Genomic DNA, 23,181 nt, shown 5'->3' with positions numbered 1-23,181 from the left:
ATATGACTTTGAGCCAGACTGTAATTTATTTTAAATTGAGTTGCCGTTCCCAGTAGGCATGTTTTTTAGTATTCTGTTTTGCTTTTCCAATTCTGTCCTTTTGTTGAAAGAGTATTATCCTGCTGTATTTAACTCATGAAACACTGAATCAACTTATCATTAAACAATATTAAATTGTGTTTATGTTTAGAAAAGGTCATATTTTTTTGTTGCTAGAAAATGGAACTTCTCCCAAAGGTGATTATAACATGTACATTTTTCACTGTATTGCGTTATTATGCTCTGTTCTTTGAAAATTTTTACGTTGTAAAGAATACATTTTTGTAAGAAGGTGAAATTTAAATATTTTAGGTTTTATTACTAAATTTTAGAATTTATTAGTATTTGGAGGTTTTGCAAAGTTATAGAGAGTTTACATTTCAAATGGTGTATTTCTTGTATTAGAAATCATTTGAAAAACTCTTTATCCTTGATTATTACCTGCCTGATTCATTTTTCCAATCTTTGTGACCTTTTTGAAACAGTGTACGGTCATGTGTTGCTTAACCATGGCACACGTTCTGAGAAATGCATTGTTGGGTGATTTGTCATCGTGCGAATATCATACAGTGTACTTACACAAACCTAGATGGTATAGCCTACTACACACCTAGGCTATATGGTACTAATTCTATGGGACCACCATCATATATGCGTCCGTCGTTGACTGAAATGTCGGTAGTGGTGCATGACTAGAGAGAGAACAAGATTCCAAAGAATGGAGAGCAGAATTTAATCATTGATAGGTTGAAAACTTACATAGAAATTTTAGTCTTTAAGACAAATCATGATACATGAGCATTGTCCAGTTTGAATTTTTCTATCCAATTGTTACAGCTTTTCTGAAGCTATAATTTAGAAAGGGTTCTAATTTTTAAAGCAACTTTATTAAATACAACCCTAAATTTGCAAATAAATAGTCAGTGACTGTGTACTTGTATTCATTTCTGTGGTTTTAATTCTCTGGCTTAATGACAGACAGATACGGCAAGCAGATTGGGGAGGCACTAAACTCTTAAAAGTGGAGGGAGGAGAGGACAGTTTGTGAATGCAGTGAATATTGGGAGTATGTGACCCCGCTCATTTCACTTGCCCCACACTGCAAGACAGTGATGATTGCAAAGTTATTTCCAGATCTGGCTTAACTTTGCTGTTTAAATATTGTCAGTTGTGTTTATTTGAATTATATGCCTTTAAGTTTGCCAAATGCAATACTGATTCATAAGCACATGATTTTGTTTGAAAATTAAAGCTTTTAAAGTTGTAATTCCTCCTTAGAATACACAACTATTCAATATCATAAATGTGCATGAAGATGTATTCCCTAAATTAACTAGTTTTTTCTGTGCTTTTCTTTTTAAAGTAACTTTTTGGAGGGGGAAAGATATCCATATGTGTATTAAAAGAAAACAACACTAAACATGAATAATTAAGTTTTCAGTGATTGTGATATACAGAGAAATTTCAACTTTTAAATGTGAAGAAAGTGCAAGAGTTGATTTTAGTTTAGTATGTTCTGGAAATGCTGTGATCAAATTTATTATTTCTGAAAAATAACTCTTGCCGAAGATTACACTTTGAGAGCTCTGCCTCCACCCAGTGGCACAACAGTGATACTCCATTCTGCTTAGTTATAAAAGCGTAACTTCTGGACCTGATAAAGAAGAAAGTCTTGGTAGTAGGACTGGGCTCTAGGGTGGGATGAAGGATCTTCATTATATACCCTCTGAACAGTTTTCAGTTTGTACCATGGGTATGTGTAAATTGTGTAAGTATAAAATAATCACAAGGAAACATTCTGTGGTATGGTAAGAGCAAAGTAAAAGATTGTAAAACTATTCACAGGATAATATTGTCTATGTTTAGTTGTCTGTAAAAAAAAAAGACAAAATAATATCAAAGGTTAGTGCTGTGTGGGTAGAAGAACAGATTATAATTGTTTTCCTATTACTTTTATAGTATCTGCTAAATATTCATAGTGGGAATGTGGTAGCAATTTATTTAAACTTTCTTGTTATAAAGCCCTTCAGATGGACTTAAAATACTGAAGATAATATTCTCACCTACTACAAAGATAAGCAGATTTTAACGTTTTGCCTTATTCATGTCTTTTTCTCTGAAATAAAGCATTGCAGATACAGCTAAACCACCTCACCTCCTCTTTCCGTTCTTCTAAAGTTGTTGTGTATCATTCTAAAGTCTGCTGTACTTTAATTACAGCAGGTATATCCATAAGCAATAGGTACAATTGCTGTTTGTTTAAAAAGTTTACATAAATATTATCAAGCTCTAGGTATCGCTTCGCAACTCCTTTTTGCTCAGAAGTATGTTTTAGAAATTTTCCATGTTTGTATATAGATTAAATTCACTGTAACTGTTTAATAAGAGTTAACCACAGTGTATCTGTCTATTGTAATAATAAACCATAGTTTATTTATCTGTTTTTCTACTGAGATAGGTTCTTTCTACTTTTTTGCGCTTACAAACAATATTGCAGTGAGTATCTTTAACTCTTTCTTTGTGCATAACTTTGAGAGTTGCTCTGGGTGGACACCTGGAAATGGATTGCTGAGTCATTGGTAAGGTACCTTTTATTAGTCATTGCTAAGTTGCTCTCAAAATGGCTCTATCAGTTCACACGCCCACCATTTGTAAGAGTGCCTGTCTACCTGTCCTCTCCAATTCTTGGAATGATCTGATTTGTTTTATAACTCGAATGGATGTGATATGATACCTTACTGTTATTAAAATATTTATTTCCTAATGACTACTGAGATTGAGTACCATTTCATTTCTGGGTCTTTGTCATTTCTTCCTCTCTGAGTTGCTTGTTCCTGCTATGGAATCTCTCCAAGATTCCTAACCAGTCTGACTGGTCTGGAAGAGGTTTTTCTTTTTGATTTTTTTTTATTTTTCTGATTATTCGAGGGTTGCAGCTATTTTCTCCTAGGCTTTGACTTTTCTTTTTTACTGTCCTACATTATTTATTTTCTTTTTTAATCATATGAGTTTTTAAAAATCATTTTTAATGACAAATTATGAATCTGATTTGTGCTTTTTATGTCTTCTTTATGTCTTTTTCAGAAGATGATAAATTATTGTTTGATCTCCTAAAAGTTTTTAAGTTTTGCTTTAATCCATTAGTCTTTTAATCTACCTGGAAGTTATTTTTGTTCATATCGTGAGGAAGGAATCTAAATATATCTCTTGATGTATGGACAGACAGTTGTCCCAGCCTCATTCCTGCTCAATCCCTGCTGATTTGTAATACCACTTCTCTCCATAGATACATAAATGCTTCCAGGCTCTCTGTTTTCTTCCATTGGTCCTATTCTGCTTTAGTTGCTTTATATAGCTTTATAGTAAGTATTGATGTTTGATAGGTCTAAATTTTCCTTTATTATTCATGACCAGAATTGCTACTTTTGGCCATTGGGCTTTTACTGGAATTGCTTTGAATTTATTGATTTATTTGGGAAGAGTTGTTATTCAGAAATTTTATTGAGATCTCCTTTTATTTAAATAAAATTTATAATTTTCTCTGTACAGTTCTTGCATGTCCTTTTTTTTGTTGTTGTTGGTGAGGAAGATTGGCCCCGAGCTAACATCTGTTGCCAGTCTTCCTCTTTTTTTTTTTGCTTGAGGAAGATTGTTCCTGAGCTAACATCTGTGCCAATCCTTCTCTATTTTATGTATGGATGCCAGAACAGCATGGCTTGATGAGGAATGTGTAGTTCTGCGCCTGGGATATGAATCCATGAACCCCGTGCCGCTGAAGCGGAACATGCACTGGGCTGGCCCCGAATGTCCTTTTTTTAAAGATTAATTTCTAGCTTGTTTTTTTGTAGTTACACATGTTGCCTTTCTTAAAAATATTGTACTTCGAATTGCCCGTTGCTGATCTTTAGGAAAATGCTGTTGATTTTGGTATGCTGATCTTGCACTATATGGAAACATTAAATTCTCTAATGAGAGTCTTTTGGATTTTTTTGTGTGGACAATAATAATGAGTTATTTTTTCCTTTCCAATTGTTAATGCATTTTCCTCCTTATTGTCCAATCTAGGACCTCCAGTAAAATGTTGAATAAAAGTGGTTATTGCAGGCAATAGCAATTGCCATTTCTGACATTAGAGAGAATGCCTCCAATATTTCTCTGGAAATCATGAAGTGTGATTTTTTTGCTCTTTGTTTTTGATAGATTACTTTAAGTTAAGAAAATTAATTTCTATTCCTATTTTGCTAAGAATGATTTTTCCTTTAAATCACTTGATGTTAAATTTTACCAATTTTTTTTCTGCACGATTTGAGGTGATCAGTTGTTTTCATTTTCTTTTTTCTTTTCAAGATTGGCACCTGAGCTAACATGTTGCCAATCTTTTCTTTTTTTTCCCCCTTCGTCTTCTCCCCAAAGCCCCCAGTACATAGTTGTATATTCTAGTTGTGAGTGCCTCTGGTTGTGCTGTGTGGGATGCCACCTCAGCATGGCCTGATGAACGGTGCCATGTCCATGCCCAGGAACCAGCGAAACCTTGGGCCGCTGAAGCAGAGCACACGAACTTAACCACTCAGCCACTGGGCTGGCCCCTATTTTTCTTTATTCTGTTGAATTTTAATCTGTTTAAATAAATTCCTTTGAATGTCAATGAAACTATTTTCGTTACAATGTGCAGTTTCTATAATAAATTGGATTTGGTTTACTATATTATTTTGGATTTGGTTTGCTATATTATTTTACTTAGGGTTTTTACATCTTTGATCGTACATTAGATTAGCCAATAATTTTCCTTCTCGACACTCTTCGTTTGATTTTGGTATCAAGGTTATATTAGCATCACAAAATGAGTCAAGGAATACACTTTATTTTTCCATTCCATTCTTTTCTACTCTTATAGAGGCAGTATAATGTAGTGGTTAAGAATTTGGGCTCTATAACAAGATTGGTTGGATTTGAATCTTTACTCCACCGTCTTATATATATCTCACTCCCCTCTCCATCTTATATGTTAATGTTGTCTAGTGTTTTGTTTTGAATGTCCCACAAAACATTTATTTTTTGTGTATGCTTATAGGAGGTATTTTCTCTGAGTCTCAGCTTCCTGTCTGTGAAATGTAACCTACCTGTGAAGTTATTTTGTAATTTAAGTTAAATAATACCCGTAAAACACATAGAACAGACCCTAACCCGTAATAATCCCTAATAAATGTTTTGAATTTTTTTCTATACTCTGAAATAGTATAAGATACAGATTACTTGTTCTTTGGAGATTTTGGAGAAATTACTTAGAAATTGAGCTTGGCGTGTGTGCGTGTGTGTGTGTGTGTGTGTGTGTTGGTTGGAGGGAAGGGGACAGATTTTTTTAACTATTGTTTCAGCTTATAATGGTTAAAAGTCTAGATTTCTTAAGTTATATGTTTCTAGAATATTGTCTGTTTTATCTGAATTTTAAAATTTGTTGGCTTGAAGTTGTCCGTAGTATTTTATATGGTTTTTTAAAATCTTACTTACATCTTTAAGTCTTCTTTTCATTTCCCCTCCCTTGATTAATCTGGCATAATTTGTCAGTTTTATTTCACTCTTTCATTCCTCAAAGAACTAACTTGTTAGTATTGTTGATATTCTCCATTTATTTCTGCTATCTTTTATTTCCTTTATTGCAATGTACTTTTTTGTTTGTTTTAACATTTAGGCACCTAGCTTACGAATTTTTCAGTCCTCCTTGTTTTCCTTAGTGTATGACTTTATGGCTGTGAATTTCCCTCTGAGAACCACATTAACCTAATCCACAAGTTTTGATATGTATATTTTATCATCTAGTTTTAAAATGTTTCAAACTTCTAATATATCTCTTCCTTGAAATCTGAATTATCTGGAAGTATGTGTTTCAGTTTCCAAATGTATGTTTGTTTTGTTTTGGTTTTTGTTCGGTGGTTGTTTTTTAAAAACGTCTTTACTGATTGATTTCTAATTGTGTTGTGGTTAAGGAATAGTGTCTATATGACATTTATTCTTTGGTATTTCCTGAAACTTGTTTCATGACCTAGTGCTTATTTGATCAAATATTTTAAATTTCCATTAATATCTGAAAAGTACCTTTTCTTAATATTTAATTATAGGGTACTGTATTGTTGGCTAAATCAGGTGTGATGATAAAATCTATATACTTAGACATTTTTGTCTGCTTTTCTATCAGTTGCAGAGGGATGTTTGTTAAAATCTCCCACATTTATCAATTTCTCCTTGTAATTCTACTTATTTCCATTTTATATGATTTGAACCAAGTTATTTGGTGAATACAAGTTCAGGTGTAATATCTTTTTTAAATATTAGCTATTCCTTTTATAATTATGTAGAGACTTTATGAGTAATAATAATTTTTGCCTTTAAGTTTGTATTATCTGATATTAAAATAACTAGAATAGTTTTCTTTTGATTAATATTTGCCAGCATGTCTTTTCTCTTTAAAATTTTTCCATCATCAGGCTCTAGATATGTCTGTATAGCAATAGCAATAGCTGGTTTTATTTTGCATCTCATGTGAAGATCTCAGTGGCCAACTAATTTGATTGTTATATTTAATATGCTTGCTAATCTGTTTGGATTTATCTCTGGCATACTATTTTGTGGTTTCTTTTTTCCCCACCTCAGCTTCTCTCTCATTCTCCTAAAGGATCTTCAGATGCTTTAATTTTAGTCAGTCCTCTCCCCATCTTATATGTTATAATGTTACCTAGTATTCTCTTACGTTTTGAATACCCCATAAGTCATTTTTTATTGTTATTGTTTAGATATACTTATGTCTTTTCTTTGTTCATAGTTGCATTTTGCTTTTTACCCCTTCCTTTTCTCTTCTTCTTCCTTGAAAATATATTCCTTGGTAAAAGGTCTTTCAGTGAGCGATTGGGAGCAGTGAATTCTCTCAGCCTTTGTCTGAAAATGTATTTTCACTCTCACTTGAGAATAATATTTTAGCTTGGTGTCAAATTCTAGATTAACAATTATTTCTCCTTTACTATTTTGAAGATATTTGTCGTCATTTTCAGGCTCCTTATTGTTAATATTGAGAAATTTTAGTCAAATTGTTCCAGTTTGTTTTTAGGTATTCTCTCATTTCTCCCTGATTCCTTAAGAAATGTTTTCATTGTCTTTTGTTACGCAGTTTCACTATAAATTGGTTAGGTGTTGATTTTTTCCCCCTGATACTTGATGTGTTTTTTGAATTTGAGGATGTATGTCTTTTTCAATTATGAAAAAATTATTAGCCACTTTCTCTTTAAATATTATTTTTCTTTATTCACTCCTACAGGAATAGTAATTATATAGAAATATTAGGACTAATGAATATTAGCCTGTTAGTTGTATGTTGGATCTTATTTTATCTTCCACATCTGAGCCTTTTTTTTATATAGTCTTTTTATCTATCTGTGCTGCATTCAGAGACGTTTCCTCAGATCTGTCTTCTAGATTACTTATTCTTTCTTCAGCTCTGATTTTGTTTAAGCCATCCTCTGAATTTTTCATTTCAATGACTATGTTTTTATTTCCGTTAGTTCTCCTTGATTCTTCATAAAATCTACCCATTTTCCCACTTTTTAATGCCTTGTTTTTTTCTCGTATTTTCAAGTTATTATTTTATAGTTTAATGATTTTAAACATCTTTATTTTTTAGTTTTACTTGATAATTGTATTATTTGATGTTCTTGATTGATTATTGCATCTGTTTTTTGAATTTGCATAGTAAACCTTCTGTTGTATATCTTTTACTGAACTGTTTTAATGGGACTTGCTTTTTTTTTTTTCTTTTCCCTGGAAACACTTTGTGAGGGGTAGGAGTACTCCTCAAAATGGTTTCCGTTGCTTCTGGTAGTAGTTTCAAGGGTATCACTTATTCAGGGCCAGTTTTTTTGTTAACTTTGGGATTAGGGTTTCACAGGCCCTTCTGATAGTATAAACTTGAACTGCAAACTAATGTGAATTAGCTTGTATTGAGTTTGAGTATTGAATACCCAGAGTATTGAGTTTTTCACAAGAGCCTTTTTAACTCCCTGTTTCCAGAGATCATGCATTGAAGGAAGTTTCTTTGTTCGTTGGTCAGAGTTTTTTCTAATGTACCCTTTTATTGAAGGATGTAGCCTATCTAGGCCTAGGCTTTTATCCAGAGCCTTCACTTACAATTACACCTCATTTGGGCCCAAGAAATCATTTATATCCCCAAATTAAAATCCAAACGCTTAAATTACTGAGACTGAGAACCTCCCACAGCAGTTCCAGCATCACTCATAGGCCTATTAGCTCTTACTTTTAGTCTCTCTATGTTGACATCTGAGAATTTTCTCTTCCTCCTTACAAACTCACCTATGCATTTAAAAGTATGGTTATATTTTATTCAGCATATCAGGATGTTTGAGGGTATTTAAAGTGTGTTGTTGGAGGTAGGGAAATAGTGGTCAGGTTACCTTTGACTGCCATATTGCTAGAATCAGGAGTTCATATATTATTTATTATTTTTGGTTGTTTGTAGCAGGGGGAATCCTTTATTACAAAACAAAAATTTATCTTCTCTTCCATAAGAAAATACAGCTTGAAAAATAGGGTCATATTAAACTGCTATGCTTCTATATGTAATTATTAACAGTAGAATGAAAAATTATCTCAGAAATAAATTTCTATATAGTGAACTTTAGTGTTTCATTTTACTACTCTTATATATCACAAGAGGAGATGGATGTCCACCATCATTGGGAATTAATAATAGCCTGAAGATATCCTAAAACATATTTACATTTGTAAAGAAAAGCTTGTTACAAGGTCAAAGTGCACTGATTTTTAATCTTACATGAATTTTATGGTGTTTTAACTGTATGCAGCCCTGTCTAAGCCTCTTGAAGCAACAAGGAAGAAGGACCCTCAACTCTAAGTGTGTATAACTCTAATGCAGTTATACATTAGGAAAATTTGTACATTTTTCTAGGCAAAAGAGATGGCAACATATGTAAAAAGAAAACTTTTGGATAAGATTTTAGAGTTGTAAACAATTTCTAGATGTGACCCATTTATAGATTCTCGTCTTTATCTTATATTCTTTATTGGATTACTTAGAATTTTCCTCATATAAACTATTTACTTTCTTCTTAAAGGTTCATGCAATATCTTTCCATCTCTGTGAGTAGTACTCATTTTTCCAAGCAGTAAATCTTGATTCTTCTCAGCCCTTCTCCTCACATCTACAGTCATGACTGAATCTGGCTACACTTTACTGCATATTCCACATAACCAGTGATCGATGAGAATGGCTGTAGTACATGCTGAGACTTGTGGAACTTAATTATCTGTGTCACTTTGGGCACATTCTTTTAGTATTTGTAGGATATTGTTTCTTCTTTGGCAAAGTGAGAACTTCAGACTAAAGATTGTCAGGGTCTCTTCTTGTTTTCCAATCTATAAATCATTATAAACAAGTGAGAGAAAATTCTAGTTGCCTACTAAATTACAAATATTTTCATAGTATATAATTTATGTTTGGAAGAAGCCGTGTACAGTTCTGAGGGAGGTGGTCAAAAATTCTGAAAATATTCCCTTTAATTTCACCTCATTTTCTCCTTATCAGTCTTTTGCTATTTCCGTAATTTTTTCTGTTTGAACCGTTCATTGATTCACTCAGTAAATACTTATTGTGTGTCTGCTTTTTGCCTGGCACTGTGCTACTTGTGATGCAGTGTTAAACATGATACACAATTACTGCCTTCGTGGAACTTACAGTCTAATGGAGGACAGACAAGCAATGTGCTGAGATAAGTTACATGATGGAGAAATATACTGTGGTATTGCCATGTGAGCGCAAGAGGGCAAACACTGACCTCAAACTTGGAGGGTTTGGAAACTTCCTGGAGGAACTGCCATTTAGCAAAGTCGTGAGATGGGAGGTCAAGGAAAAGTTGGGGAAAGGAGGCATGGAGGCAAGAGAGAATAATTCTGGGAGCTGAGAGAGGTGTACTGTTCCCAGTGTTCTGTAACAGAGAAGAGGGACACAAGTTCCAAAATAGAAGCTAGGTAAATAGGGCATTCTAAGCCATCTTAAGGAGTTTGACTTTATTCTAATCCTAAAAGTAATGGGGAGGCATTTAAGGGTTTTAAGCAATAAAATGTTACATTCCTTTTCCAATTTAGAGTGATCAGGCAGGCTGCAGTATGGAGAATAAATTTAAGGAGAAAGATCAGTTATTAGGCTGGTACAGTAGTCCAGCATAACGCAGCAGTGGTGGGGATGTAGGGAAATGAACAAATCTGAGAGTTATTAAGGAAGTAGAATTGGAAACACTTTATGATTAACTAGATGTGGATTATGATGGACGAAGAAGAGTCAAGAATGCCTGTTGTTAACTTAATTAACTGGGTGAGTGGTGGTGTTATTTACCAAGGAAAGGAACACAGAAGGAGTGGGTTTGGGGAGGAAAATGTTGAATTCAGTTTGGGCATCTATAGGGCATCCAAGTGTCCAGTACGTAGTTGGCTGCAAGGTTCTAAAGTTTAGGAAAAAGATTAAAGCTGGAGTTACGGATTTGGGCTTCTGTAGTCTGCAAATGATCATTGAAGTCATGAGAGTGGATGAAATTTCTCAAGAAGAATAAGTGGAACAAGACTAGAATGAGGCCTAGAGCAGAACTTTGAAGAAGACCAACACTTTAGGGAAAGGTAAATACCGAGCGGGGTGAGAATGTGGTTAAGAGAAGTTAAGGAGAGGACAAAGTAATAGCAGGTGCTGGTCCAATGTCGAGGAAGATTGAGATACTCACTGACTTTAGCTGCAAGGAAGTAGATTATAACTTTGTTGAGAATAATTGTAGTGAAATTGTACGGAAACATTTTACGGTTCCTCTGATGAATGAGTGAAGATGAAATAGTAGAGAAAGTAACATAGAGAATTGTTTTTCGTAAGAGCGGGGAGAGAGATGTCAGCTGAAAAACAGTCTAGGTAGAGGAGGGTTTTTTTTTGTTGCTGTTGTTTATCTGTTTTTTAAGTTTGTTTTTTCAGCGTTGGTTTTTAAATACTGACAGGAAATAGAACGGGAGAAGATGAAAATAAAGGCAACAGAAGGGATAATCCATAGGTAAAGTCCTTGAGCTTGGGGTAGAGCATGGGACAGATAAGTGGAAGGAACAGAATCTGTGAAGTAGAAAGGTAGAAAAATGGTCAGAATCTAAATTGTCTGATTTCAAATATGGAGCAGTTCCAAATGATGGCAAGACGAGGCATGAGGGTGAGTGGTAGAGTTGGAGGTAAATGTCATATGAGAAGAGATAAAAACCATGGTTAAAGTGTTGCGTAGGTCTTACAAATGGGATTGCTCAAGTTCGTGATAGGTTGGGTGGACTGGTAAGAGAGAGAAAGAATGACCAGGAAGTGACTAGTGAAGTGGAGGTGAAAAATTCACGTGACTTAATAGTGTGGGCTTCAGAAGGAACACATTTTCATAAAAGGGTGTAGGAGTAAGGGTGTACAGACAATATTGGGGAGTGAGAAGGCCACCAACCTGATGTTCTGACGCTGTAGTATATGAAGTATACAAGAATAAACAGCTTCAGCTTGAGAAGTTGTTCTTAGGAGAGTTATGCTTCAATTAAGGCAAAGAAATGGAGTGCCTATTTAATGACGATACTAAGCACGTAGAGGAAGTTTGTATACTATCTGCATGCATCTAGACTGCAACTGATAGCAGAAACAAGAGAATCTAAGACTTCTGGTTAGTTCCACAATAATCAGTGTTCAAGAAACAAGTTTTGGTCTGACCTCTGCCTAACTAGCTGTGAGACTGTGTATGCAGTGTTTAAATGATCCTTGATTTAAAATTTCTTAAAGTACAAACATGTTGCACTAACTCAAGAGATAAACATTAAAAAATCCAACCTATTTTTTACTGATAGTTTTCTTCTTTTAATGTTAAAATTCATGAAAAGGATGGCAACAAAGTACAGATTCCTTATAAATATGTTGTATTTTTAAATTTAAGGATTTATCTTGGGTAAATTTTTAACCCTTTTTGGTTAGTAATGTCAAATTTTATATTAAAGCCTCATGTGTTTATGTTCACTTCTGTTCATTTTTTAGACCTGTTTTCAGTTTTATTTTTTATTTCTTAATTTTCCTGAGGAGCAGTATAGGTGATAGAGGATGGTAATAATTGTGCAGTTACTTACTTCAATAATGGTAGATTAAATGGTGACATATTAGTAACATCAGTTCTCTTTTTTTGTGTATTTGTATTGTGCATAAAAGGCACATAGGATTTTATGAGTGTTTTTATTTATTCATGTTTGGTTTTCAGGGGCCATGGCTAAACCTGCGGGGTCATTAGCCAGAAGCAGTAGCTTGTGTCGCTCTCGTCGCAGCATTGTGCCGTCCTCACCGCAGTCTCAGCGTGCGCAGCTTCCTCCACATGCTCCTCACTCGTCACACCCTCGGCATCCCCACCATCCCCAGCACACACAGCACTCATTGCCTTCCCCTGATCCAGATATCCTGTCAGTGTCAAGTTGCCCTGCTCTGTATCGAAATGAAGAGGAGGAAGAGGCCATTTACTTCTCTGCTGAAAAGCAATGGTATTGGCACTGAGTGAACTACAGTATATGTTGGGCTGGGTGGATGTGAAGTGGCATGTAGGAGGTGGGAGTGGGGTGGGTAGGAGTGGTGCCTTATATGAATTTTCTATTGCTGCGTAAGGAGTTACCAGAAACATAGTGGCTTCAAGCAAAACACATTTATTAGCTCTCAGTTCTGTATGCTGAAATCCAAGTGTGATGTTGCTGCTCAGGGGTTCACAAGGCTGAAATCAAGGTGTTGGATGGGCATTTTTCTTATCTGGAGCTTGGGAGCCTCTTCACAGCTCACTTGGAGGTGGCAGAGTTCAATTCCATGTGGTTATACCACTGAGGTCTGGTTTCCGTGCTTGCTTTTAGCCACGGGCTACTCTCAGTTCCTAGAGCCTGCCTACTATTCCTTGCTACATGTGGCCTCCATCTTCAAAGCCAGCAACAGACAATATCCCTTCTGTCAAAGCTCTCCTTTGCTTTAAATCTCTAACTTCCTCCATCTCTAATCATTCGATCCAAATTTAAAAGGCTCACCTGGATACTAATCTCTCTATCTTAAGATCAGCTGGTTTGGGGCCTTAATTACATCTGCAGATCCCTTCATAGCAGCACCTATATTAGTGTTTGATAGAATAACTAAGTGGAGAAGATGTGTGTAAACCAGGGCTAGGAATTTGGGGACCATCTTAGAATTCTGCCCACTACAGACATAGGTAGGTTTTTTGAGGTATAACTGCTTAGAGGCCCTTGCACACAATTGACTCAAATCTCAGAACATAAACTAGTCAGTTTTATTTGTAAAATATAAAGGTATGAACTTAAATATACTTGAGCCAAAGAAACATTAAGTATGACTGAATTTTTGAAATATTTGTTGCCACTTAATGATTTTTTCTGTCGTATGCTGGTACTTGCTAGCAGTCAAGAGGTATCAGTTGCCAAAGGTTTAAGAAAATATTGGGAATTAGAGGAGGAAATTATATTCGTAACAGTTTTTTCTATAAAATGAATATAGCAGCAATATATTCTGGTCAAGCTTAAGGACCCAGTGCTCCATGAGACCTCTTGCTCCTGAGGTTCTCCCTTTCTAAACCACATTCCTCTTCTGGAGCAGTATGGTGTTAAATGACAGAAAAGCTGGTATTAATTTCTGATTTTACCACTTAGTAGTTGTGTGGCCCCGAAATCTTTATTGTCCTCATGAGAAATAAAACCAAAGAGAATGGACTGGATGCTTTCCATGAATGATCCCTGGTAGCTCTCTATCATGTGATTCTTCAGTTGACATCATCAAATAATCATTTTTCATACATAGTTTTTGATCTACTAGTGAAAGTAGATCTTATGATTAGCCAAGTGATCATTATAGCGTATTCCAAAGCAGAGAGTGCAGGTTGTGTATCCTCATTGCACCTGGAGAATTTCATGCAGCTTTTCTTGGTTAGCATTAATTTTTTGTATAACTTTTGCAACATAACTACAGTCACCAGCAAGACGGTGCTACTGACAAAATCATAGTCACCAGCAAGATGGCGCTACTGACAAAACTTAAGTTTTTGTGGGCTTATGGAAATTAGTAGGAAAACTCTAGAGCTCTGCTGCCCAATGGAGTTTTTTGCGTTGATGGAAGTGTTCGGTCCTCATTTCAAATAGCAATGTCAGAAATTCTCAGGTAGCTCATAAATATGAGGAGAATTTAGATTCAGAAAACTTTTCTCCTCTCCATTTTCATTGTTTTAAGTGTTGAACCACAGAGTCCTTACATAGTACATAGCAATAACAACTACATTTACTGTTTATTGATCTTTTATGTTCTATGCATTATGCACTTGTACATTCCTTTAAACCTCTGCTTGAGTTAAGTCTTGTCATATGTGCGTTAAACTTATATGAATTCAACTGCACATCACTGTGGGGAAAAAGGGAAATAGAAAAATAACATAAATGGTACACATAATTAAGTTCAACATTCCAAAGAATATATGCTCTAGAAAAAAATGGGAGATTTTAAGGTCTGCTAAACCCACACTACAAACCTGACTAGTTATGCAGAAGAAGCAACACTTCAGATTGTTACTTGTTTTGGAATTAGGATGTTAGAACTGGAAGTAATGTTAGAGGTTAATCAAATTCTCTTACTTTAACAGACAGGAAAATTGAGACCTGTTTAAATTAAATGGTTTGCCCAAGGTTGTACAGCTGATTAATGGCAGGACCAGGACAGGAATCTAGGTCTCCTAGTTTAGATCGGTATTTTTTTCACACATTATTGAGATTAGAGACTAGTTTTTGAAATATTTTTAACCTAGCTTAGAATTTCACACACAAAGCAGCCAAACCAAGTGGCAGAATAGGAGGTAAATTCAGAAAATTGTAACTAAATCAGCTTCTGGCTTTGGAAGTTGAACAGCTTCAGGGAACAGTGATGTATGCTGTTCGATTAATGGACATCCACTCCAAAAAGAAGCCTAGCAGAAAAGTCCCTACCAATGATTGATTTCTGAATCATTTCTTCCTATCTGAACTGCCTCCTGCCCTCTGTTAGCACTCCCTGTTATCAAGTTGTGAAAGCATTGGAAAATTGTGTAGCACATGTAACTGTATTGTATGAAAGCTTTATTTAAGTCTGTATTTGCCCGGGGGATTTCGTACCTTCTGAGAGCTTATAGTGTAATAAAGACAATCTTCACATACATGTTTGAGTAAAGTACATAGAAATGACTAAATATTTTTGGCAATCCAATATATATCTAAAATATGGTATTAACATAAAATAGATGTCAAAAGTAATAAACATGCATATCATAACATGAATAATGATAGTAATCATAGGTCATCCAAGGTGAGAGATCATTTAGTCCATTCATTCTATAAATATAAATGTAGTCCTTGCAGTGTGCGGTGCACTTTCTAATAACTTGAGCTGCCAAGACAAGTGAGACAAGGTCCTGGCCTAGTTCTAGCTGGTGGCTTATAATCATGTGTGTTCTTGCCTTTCTATTCTGTCTTCAGCTCTCTTACTTCTCCCACCTTATTTCTAGTTACTTTCTACCTTGACCCTACTTTTCATTTCTTAATCATTCTTTTCATAGAATGAACAATATTTACGTCAGGCATGGTACATACAAAAATGATTAAGGCATGATCCCTAGTCTTCAAGATCTCCTTTATTTCTCTCCTCTTCTCTCTTTCTCTCCCTTCCCCCCTTCCCCTCCTTTCTTTCTTTCTTTCTTTCAACATATTTATTAAATACCCACCGTGAGCTTGCCACTATTCCACTACAGAGAATACAGAAGTTAATAAGATTCCCTGTCCTCATTAAGTTTCTTTTCTTCTGGGGAAACTGACTGTAAATAAGTTAACATAAAATATCATTTTATGTAGTGGTAAATTCTGGGATGATAAACAAACACAGGTAAAAGGAAAGAGAATGCTATTTTAGATAGGGTGGGTAGGGGAGGCATCTCTGGAAAGAGAGCGTTTGAGCAGTGACCCAAATGACATGGAGAAGTAAGCCTTGTAGAGATGGAGGGGAAGGAAATATGGGGCGCAGGAAACATGTGCAGAAGCCCTGAGGCAGTCACAAGATGGGCACATGGGAGGAACAAGGAGGATGCCGTGGTGGAATGAGGCAGAAATGGTAGGGCATGCAGCTTGGCGGCGGGGGTAGCTGTGAACCTGATGGGACAGCACTCTGTGGACTTGGCGAGGACTTTGGATTTTAGTCTGAGTATGAAAGGAAGCATTGGAAAGTTGAGCAAGAAAATGATGTTCCCTGATTGCATTTTTAAAAACCACTTTAACAGCCATGTAGAGAAGTAACTAAGAGGGAGGAAGAAGAATGGAAGCAGGGAGACCAGTTAGGAAGCCGTCGCAATCACTGAGGTGACCTCATGGTGGTTTAGGAAGAGGGATGGTAGCAGCGGGAGAGTGAGAAGTGGTGGGTTTGAGATATGTTTTGAAGGAATGGCTGAAAGCATTTACTGTATGTTGGGTTTGAGGTTGTGAACTTTATTTTTTCTCTCTTTATTTCTCTTCTCTCTCTGCTATGGAGAAAGGGGGGCAAATCACAAAGGAATAAACCTGTGAGAATTTATTGAATGTCTCCTTTTTGAAAAACAGGATTATCTCATTGACTTTCATCTCCCATCCATGCCCCCACCCTGTTGCACCTTAACTCCTTTCCTCCTTTTTTTAAACTTGGGAGAACTTAACATTTTAGCTTAGCACATTCCTTTCTTCCTTCCTTAGGAAGTTATATTTCATCAATTTAAATGACTGAAAAATTAAATAAAGGGATAGGCAGCTACTAAAAGTCATCTTTTCAGATACACAATGTCAACTATGTGATTTAGAAAGAAAAATACTCAGTATTGAAACAAAACACAAAAGTAGCTGAAATAAGAAAAAAATCTGTGAAATTTAAACATTTCCATTTCTCTTGACAACTGAAGAAAGTGTAACTTAAATTATAATGTTTCTCAGATTAGAATATTTCATTATTATAGTTTATGTTAAAAATTACACATTGAGTTATTTAAAGTAGTAATTTTCTAATTTTATTGAAATGTGTATAGAACTTCAGTATTTTCCCCTTTTACATTCCAATAGATTAAACGATGGAAGTTGTTTGAGTTAGAATTAGTTAGAACGTCTGCTGGTACTCTTCAGAACATATTGATTTAAAATTTTGCCTTTGCCTGTCTCTCACGCAGGGAAGTGCCAGACACAGCTTCAGAATGTGACTCCTTAAATTCTTCCTTTGGAAGGAAGCAGTCTCCTCCTTCAAGCCTTGAGATATACCAAACTTTGTCTCCTCGAAAGATATCAAGAGATGAGCTGTCTCTAGAGGATTCATCCAGGGGAGATTCACCCATAACTGCAGAAATCTCTCGGGGTTCTCCTGATTGTGTAGGTCTGACAGAAACGAAGAGTATGATCTTCAGTCCTGCAAGCAAAGTGTACAATGGCATCTTGGAGAAATCCTGTAGCATGAACCAGCTTTCTAGTGGCATCCCGGTGCCTAAACCTCGCCACACATCGTGTTCCTCAGCTGGGAACGACAGTAAACCAGTTCAGGAAGCCCCAAATGTTGCCAGGATAAGCAGCATCCCACATGACCTTTGTCATAATGGAGAGAAAAGCAAAAAGCCATCAAAAATTAAAAGCCTCTTTAAGAAGAAATCTAAGTGAACTGGCTGACTTGGTGGAATTCCATTCAAGTGGAATCTTTAAACTTTTATCTCCCACCCTCTACTCCCCCTTTTTGTTTTAATTTTAGGAATGTAACTCCATTGGGGCTTTCCATACTGGATGCCATAGTGGAATGTCCTTAAGGGCAACTGTCGATTGTTTGCTTATTTAAATGACTATATAAATCAATTCATCAAGCCAGTTATTACTGAAAAATCATTAGGAGATGAGACAGTTTACAGTCATTTCTGCCTATTTATTTCTGCTTTGTTGTTAGTGATGTATATACAACATTTTGTTGAAAGCCACTATGGACTTACAAGCTTTAATGGACTAGTAAGCCAGCATGGGCTTGCAAAATTTTCTTGTTTACCGGAGCATCTTCTTATCTTTCCACAGCTATTTACGTCCTGGACTAAATAACTTAAAAGAAGTAAAACTAATTGCACTACTGTTTTCCAGACTGGAAAAAAAAATCTCTGCAAGTGAAACTGTCTAGAGTTTATAAAATGACTATGGATGGGGGACTGTTTTCACTTTTAGATCAAAATGGGTTTTTAAGTAGAACCTAGGGTTTCTAATTGACTTGATTTCTGGAAATGAAAACCCACACTTTTATTATGGGAAGCTTCTTTAAATGCATTTAATATTATAAAGTTTCAAGTCCTGCTGTAAAGATCATGTTGTTTTGTTTTTCCCAGGGCTTTCACTGTGATTTACTGCATTGCAGGCTGTATGATAAAATATGAATAATTTAAAGACAGAAGGCTCTTGATTCCTTATGCAAGTGGAAGAGTTAAAACTTGATGGAAGGACTTAAAACATTCACAAGCTTAAACTGAGGGGGGGATGTGGGGATCCGGCACTTGTTTACAGACTTCAAATAACTGCAAAGGATTTATGGTTTGTGAAAAATTTGTACTGTGGAAAAGATAATAAATCAGAGACGTTATTGTGTGGGACTGTGCTGATTTTTATTGATAACACTCCACTAAAAACACTATATGTTTTCTGGAGAGCTATGTAAGCAGTCTTGTTGCTTAATTGCAATATAAGAAATAGTGATGTTTTGGAAATAAGTTGTCAACAAATTTCTTTCTATTTTATATTGTTTGTCATATTTTTATGTAGTTTGAAATGTTTAAATGTTCTAATATCAAGATTAACAAATATAAATTTATGGTGCATTTAGATTGTGTTGTATTAATTTGTAAAGTTTGGGGTTTGTTAAACTGATAGATTATTGCAAGGGTAGCTTTTACTGTGAAGATTGTCACATGGAGCAACAAAGTACGTTAAAATCTGGGGAGTTTCTGCTTAAACTCCTTCTTTTAAAAATTCCATCATAAATGCACTGTGGTTAATGCAATGTGGATGGACCTTTGGGTGAACAGCTGATACATATTAACTAGAATGGTTTTTCAGCATTGTGGCTATAATACGTAATGTCCAATCCAGTCCCGTTTAGATGAAAATGCTGATTGATAAACAAGAAGTTTGAGATTTGCTCCAAGAAAATACTTTATTAAGAATATGAACAGTTTCCTGTAAATTGTGATTGTTTATTCTTTTTAGTACTGTTGTAAAACTGTTAAGGTCTTGAATGATGTTCATAGACACAGATATTTATATATTTAATAGTCAGTGCTGTAAGGGCAAAAATTAATTGATTGAAACAAACAGTGTTTTGGAAAAATAAGAAGATAAGATGACCTGAAAGCCCAAAAGTTGAGGAAGACAGGCTCTAAAGCTGTTTAGGAAGGGCGAAAAATTATGCATGAAGAATTGAAAAGCGTTCTGGAAAGTTTCTTCAGAGTGAAGGGGATACCTTATCTTCTTTCTCCTTCTTACAACCGGATGGGAGTTCTTCCCTTTGAAAATTGCAAAAGGGATGAGAACTTTGTAGTTGGATGGATAGAAATGGTAAAAGCCACTGGACCCTGGAGTGAAGCTGGGAGGAGGAATGGCTCTAGGGGCTCCCAGCAAAGCCAGCTGCTTGTTCAGAGTTAGAAGGGAATTCTGGATAAGAACCAGCTGGATGCTAGAACTTGTGGCTGAGGTGGGAGAGGCTGGCCTCAGTAGAGTGTGGGCCATCTTAAGTCAGGAAATGCTTTGTTTGTGCTAAATTTCACACACTCATTTATAGATGAATTCAACCAAGGGATATTTACTGCTTTGTGGTTCTTATAATATTTACTTTGCGTTAGTACAATGCTCTATATTTGTAAATTCAACAGAAAATAATTGAGTTTTGGAAAGCCATGATAATTTCTGTATTACATCATTTATACATTATTAAGAGTTGAGCATTAGTATAAATTTTAAAAATTATAGGCTGGCCACGTGGCCTAGTAGCTAAGTTCGGCGCACTCCACTTCAGCGGCCCACATTCCGTTGCCCGGCACAGGCCTACAGCACTTGCTGGTGGCCATGCTGTGTTGGTGACCCACACACAAAATGGAGGAAGATTAGCATAGATGTTAGCTCAGGGTAGATCTTCCTCAAGCAAAAAGAGGAGGATTGGCAACAGGTGTTAGCTCAGGGTGACTCTTCCTCAGCAAAATAAATAATTACCTGTTTGTTACTTTATTTTAACCTTATAAAACTATGGTGTTTTCCTGATTTTAGGAGTAATATCTTCCTTATAAAAAACAATTCATGATTGAAAGTATAAAGAGGAAAAACAACAGCAAGCAGGTCAAATTCTACTGGCCAAAATAATCATTTTTAATATTTTGGTATGTTTTCTGCTAGATCATTTTCTATATATTGATATATATTTTACACAGTTGAAACAATACTATATGTTTAATTTCCTATCACGCTTTTTTACTTAATATAAGCATTTCTCTAGCATCATTAAAAACTCTTCATGAACATTTTAATGACTATATAATATCCCATTGTATAGATTTACTGTAATTTTTTAAGTCATTCTTTTATTATTTATCCTTAGTCTGCTTCCAAATTTCTGATATGTGGAATAATAGCATTTAGCATTTATTGAGCACTCTCTGTGCCAGGCACTATTCTAAACTCTGCTATGTATTCTCATTTAATCTTCACACCAACCTTGTAAGGCAGGTACTTTTGTGTGTGTGTGTGTGTGTGTGTGTTTTTTAAGTCACCGATTTATTGATGAGGAAACTGAGCCCAGAAAATTAATAGTTTGCTGAAGGTCACATAGCTGGTACATGGTAGAACTGTGTTAACTTCTAAGTCATACCACATAAATTCAAATCAGCATTTTGATTCCTTAGAATATATATTTTTAGAAGTGTATAGAAGAGCATAAAGATATTTTTAGTTTATGTGTACATATGTATGTATGTATGTATGTAGACGCTCACATGGTCTCACATATGTATCTTGAGTGTAACTGCTTTTAAGCTCGCTTATCCGTTTAGTCGTGTTTATACCCCCACACTTGAGTGTATGGGTGCCCTTTTACTTCACTCCATCTTTCTGAATTATCATTTGGTTAAAACTTTGCTAATTTAATAGTAAGTAACGTCTAATGTGATTGGAAAGTTTCTTCATGTCATGTGTTTTTCATTTCAGTGAATTGTCTGTTCATGTTTTTTGCCCATTAAGTTCTTGGGGTCCCAGTATTTTCTAAACCTTTTACACAGTCTTTCAATTGTAGCTATTCTTGTATTTTTCATTTGCCAACTAAAACTGACTTTTAAAAATCATATATGTATTTTTCATGTTTATTTTAAAAAGTAAGTGAAAGAAAAACCTAGATTTAAGTTTTAGATTTATTGATCTCCTATTTTTAGCTCTTGAATGAGAGAGTAGATTTTCCCCAAAAAATTACAGGTAAGAGACAGTGCAGAATTCGCTTAATGCATTGAACAAATATTTAATAGCCTACCGTGTACCAAGCGTCATGATAAGCTCTGGAGGTATAGAGACTAATGCAACCAGCACCTGCCCTAAGGGAACTTGGTGTCTAATAGGTGAGACAGAGCAAACAAAAATCCTTGTAGTAAGGGCAGTGATAGAAACGTAAACCAAATGTTGGGGTGATGGGAGCTAATGGGGAGAGAGATTATGTAGCTCAAAAGTGTTTATTAAATCAAAGGTTATTTAATTTAATGGTGTTAATTTGCTAAGGATGTGGAGAGATTTGCTGTGGCTGAAACATGGAGGTCCAAGGGCAAGTTAGGTTTAGGGCTTCTACTAACTAGTCATCTAGTTCCACCAAAGGAGTTTGCAATTACTGAGTTCCAGCAAAACACTTTGTAATAGCTGTGAGGGTGCTCATTTTAGGGTAGGTTGTTTACCAGAGAGAAACGCAGCATTTGAGCAAGCCCACATAAGCCCTGATAGTGCTGATAACAGACTGCTTCCTTCCCCACATCCCAGCCCTAAAACAGGGTAGTTTTTTCTGAAAGATGAGCCTTCACATTTACCCAGGTGGGCCTGATCCTCTCTCGAATCAATTGGTGTCAATGGGCTTCAGGCCACATTTCGGGATTTTACCTTTGTCCCTTGATTGGGCTTTCCTGAGGTTATCCACAAGTTTCCAAAGTGGCACTCAGAGGGTGCTCTCTACAGCAATGTTTGTCCAGAGAGGATGTTTTAGGGAGACGTGGGTCCAGATCTTGATGTCTTACCAGTGTGCAGGGATTACGACAGAATGCCCCGGATCCTTTCCTGATTACAGTGTTTTGACTGCCAGATTCTCCGTGATCCTGATGTTCCAGCTTTGTTGGGTATGTTGCAACGTCTTCATCAGTCTCCAAAAGTGAGAGAGAGCAAGCAATGGGCTCAGGGTGAGGCAGGCCGTTCCCCTCCACCTCATGAGAACAGCTCTGCACATGGGCTCCAGGGAGGCACAGTTCCTCAGCCATTCCAGATCGCCAGGCCTTAAAGCAAGGGCAGAGCTGCTGCTGCTTCCCACGTCCTTCCTGGTTCGCCCCGGTAGGTTCTAGTTCCCTGTACAATGGACTCTAAGAAATCTTATCTGGGTCAAAATTGTTCTTCATCTCTTGCTTCAGATTGGCGCATTTTAGTTTTAAATTGTGTTATATAGCAGCCACCCCAATGTTAGAGTTCTGTTAAGAATATCTTACGATTATTTCTTAGGTACCATCTGTTTATTTGAAGCTTCTTAGTTCTAAAATATCCATGTGGGCTAATGTCCCTTGTGTGAGAATAACTGCTGAAATACTCTCTAGACTTCTGGTCCCTGGGATGTGGTGGCACCAGATTCTAAGGAGACTGAAGGACACCACCCCTTAGGAACTGGAAAAGGTTTCTAGAATAAGAATGTGGCTTTTTTGTTTTATTTTTGAAAGAATCAAACTATTGAAGTTTGATTCTGCTTGAAAAAGCGTTTTATTAACATGCAAG

General features: G+C 35.9%; 1 protein-coding gene across 8 annotated transcripts in view; it reads left to right on the top strand.

Moving 5' to 3' along the window:
* STIM2 (stromal interaction molecule 2) overlaps positions 1-21,515 on the top strand; it is a 170,476-nt gene extending 148,961 nt beyond the window's left edge. For all 8 annotated transcript variants that reach the window (XM_070613018.1, XM_070613021.1, XM_070613019.1 and 5 more), the window contains 2 exons: positions 12,363-12,636; positions 17,343-21,515. In XM_070613018.1, the coding sequence (XP_070469119.1) occupies positions 12,363-12,636; positions 17,343-17,820 (752 nt within the window). In that variant the 3' untranslated portion in view covers positions 17,821-21,515. The remainder of the gene's footprint in view (positions 1-12,362; positions 12,637-17,342) is intronic.
* The last annotated feature ends 1,666 nt before the right edge of the window (positions 21,516-23,181 follow it).

Source organism: Equus przewalskii, chromosome 3 (assembly GCF_037783145.1).
Source record: "Equus przewalskii isolate Varuska chromosome 3, EquPr2, whole genome shotgun sequence".
NCBI lineage: Eukaryota > Metazoa > Chordata > Mammalia > Perissodactyla > Equidae > Equus > Equus przewalskii.
Note: the sequence above shows the minus strand (reverse complement) of the source record. Positions and strands in the feature narration are given on the sequence as shown.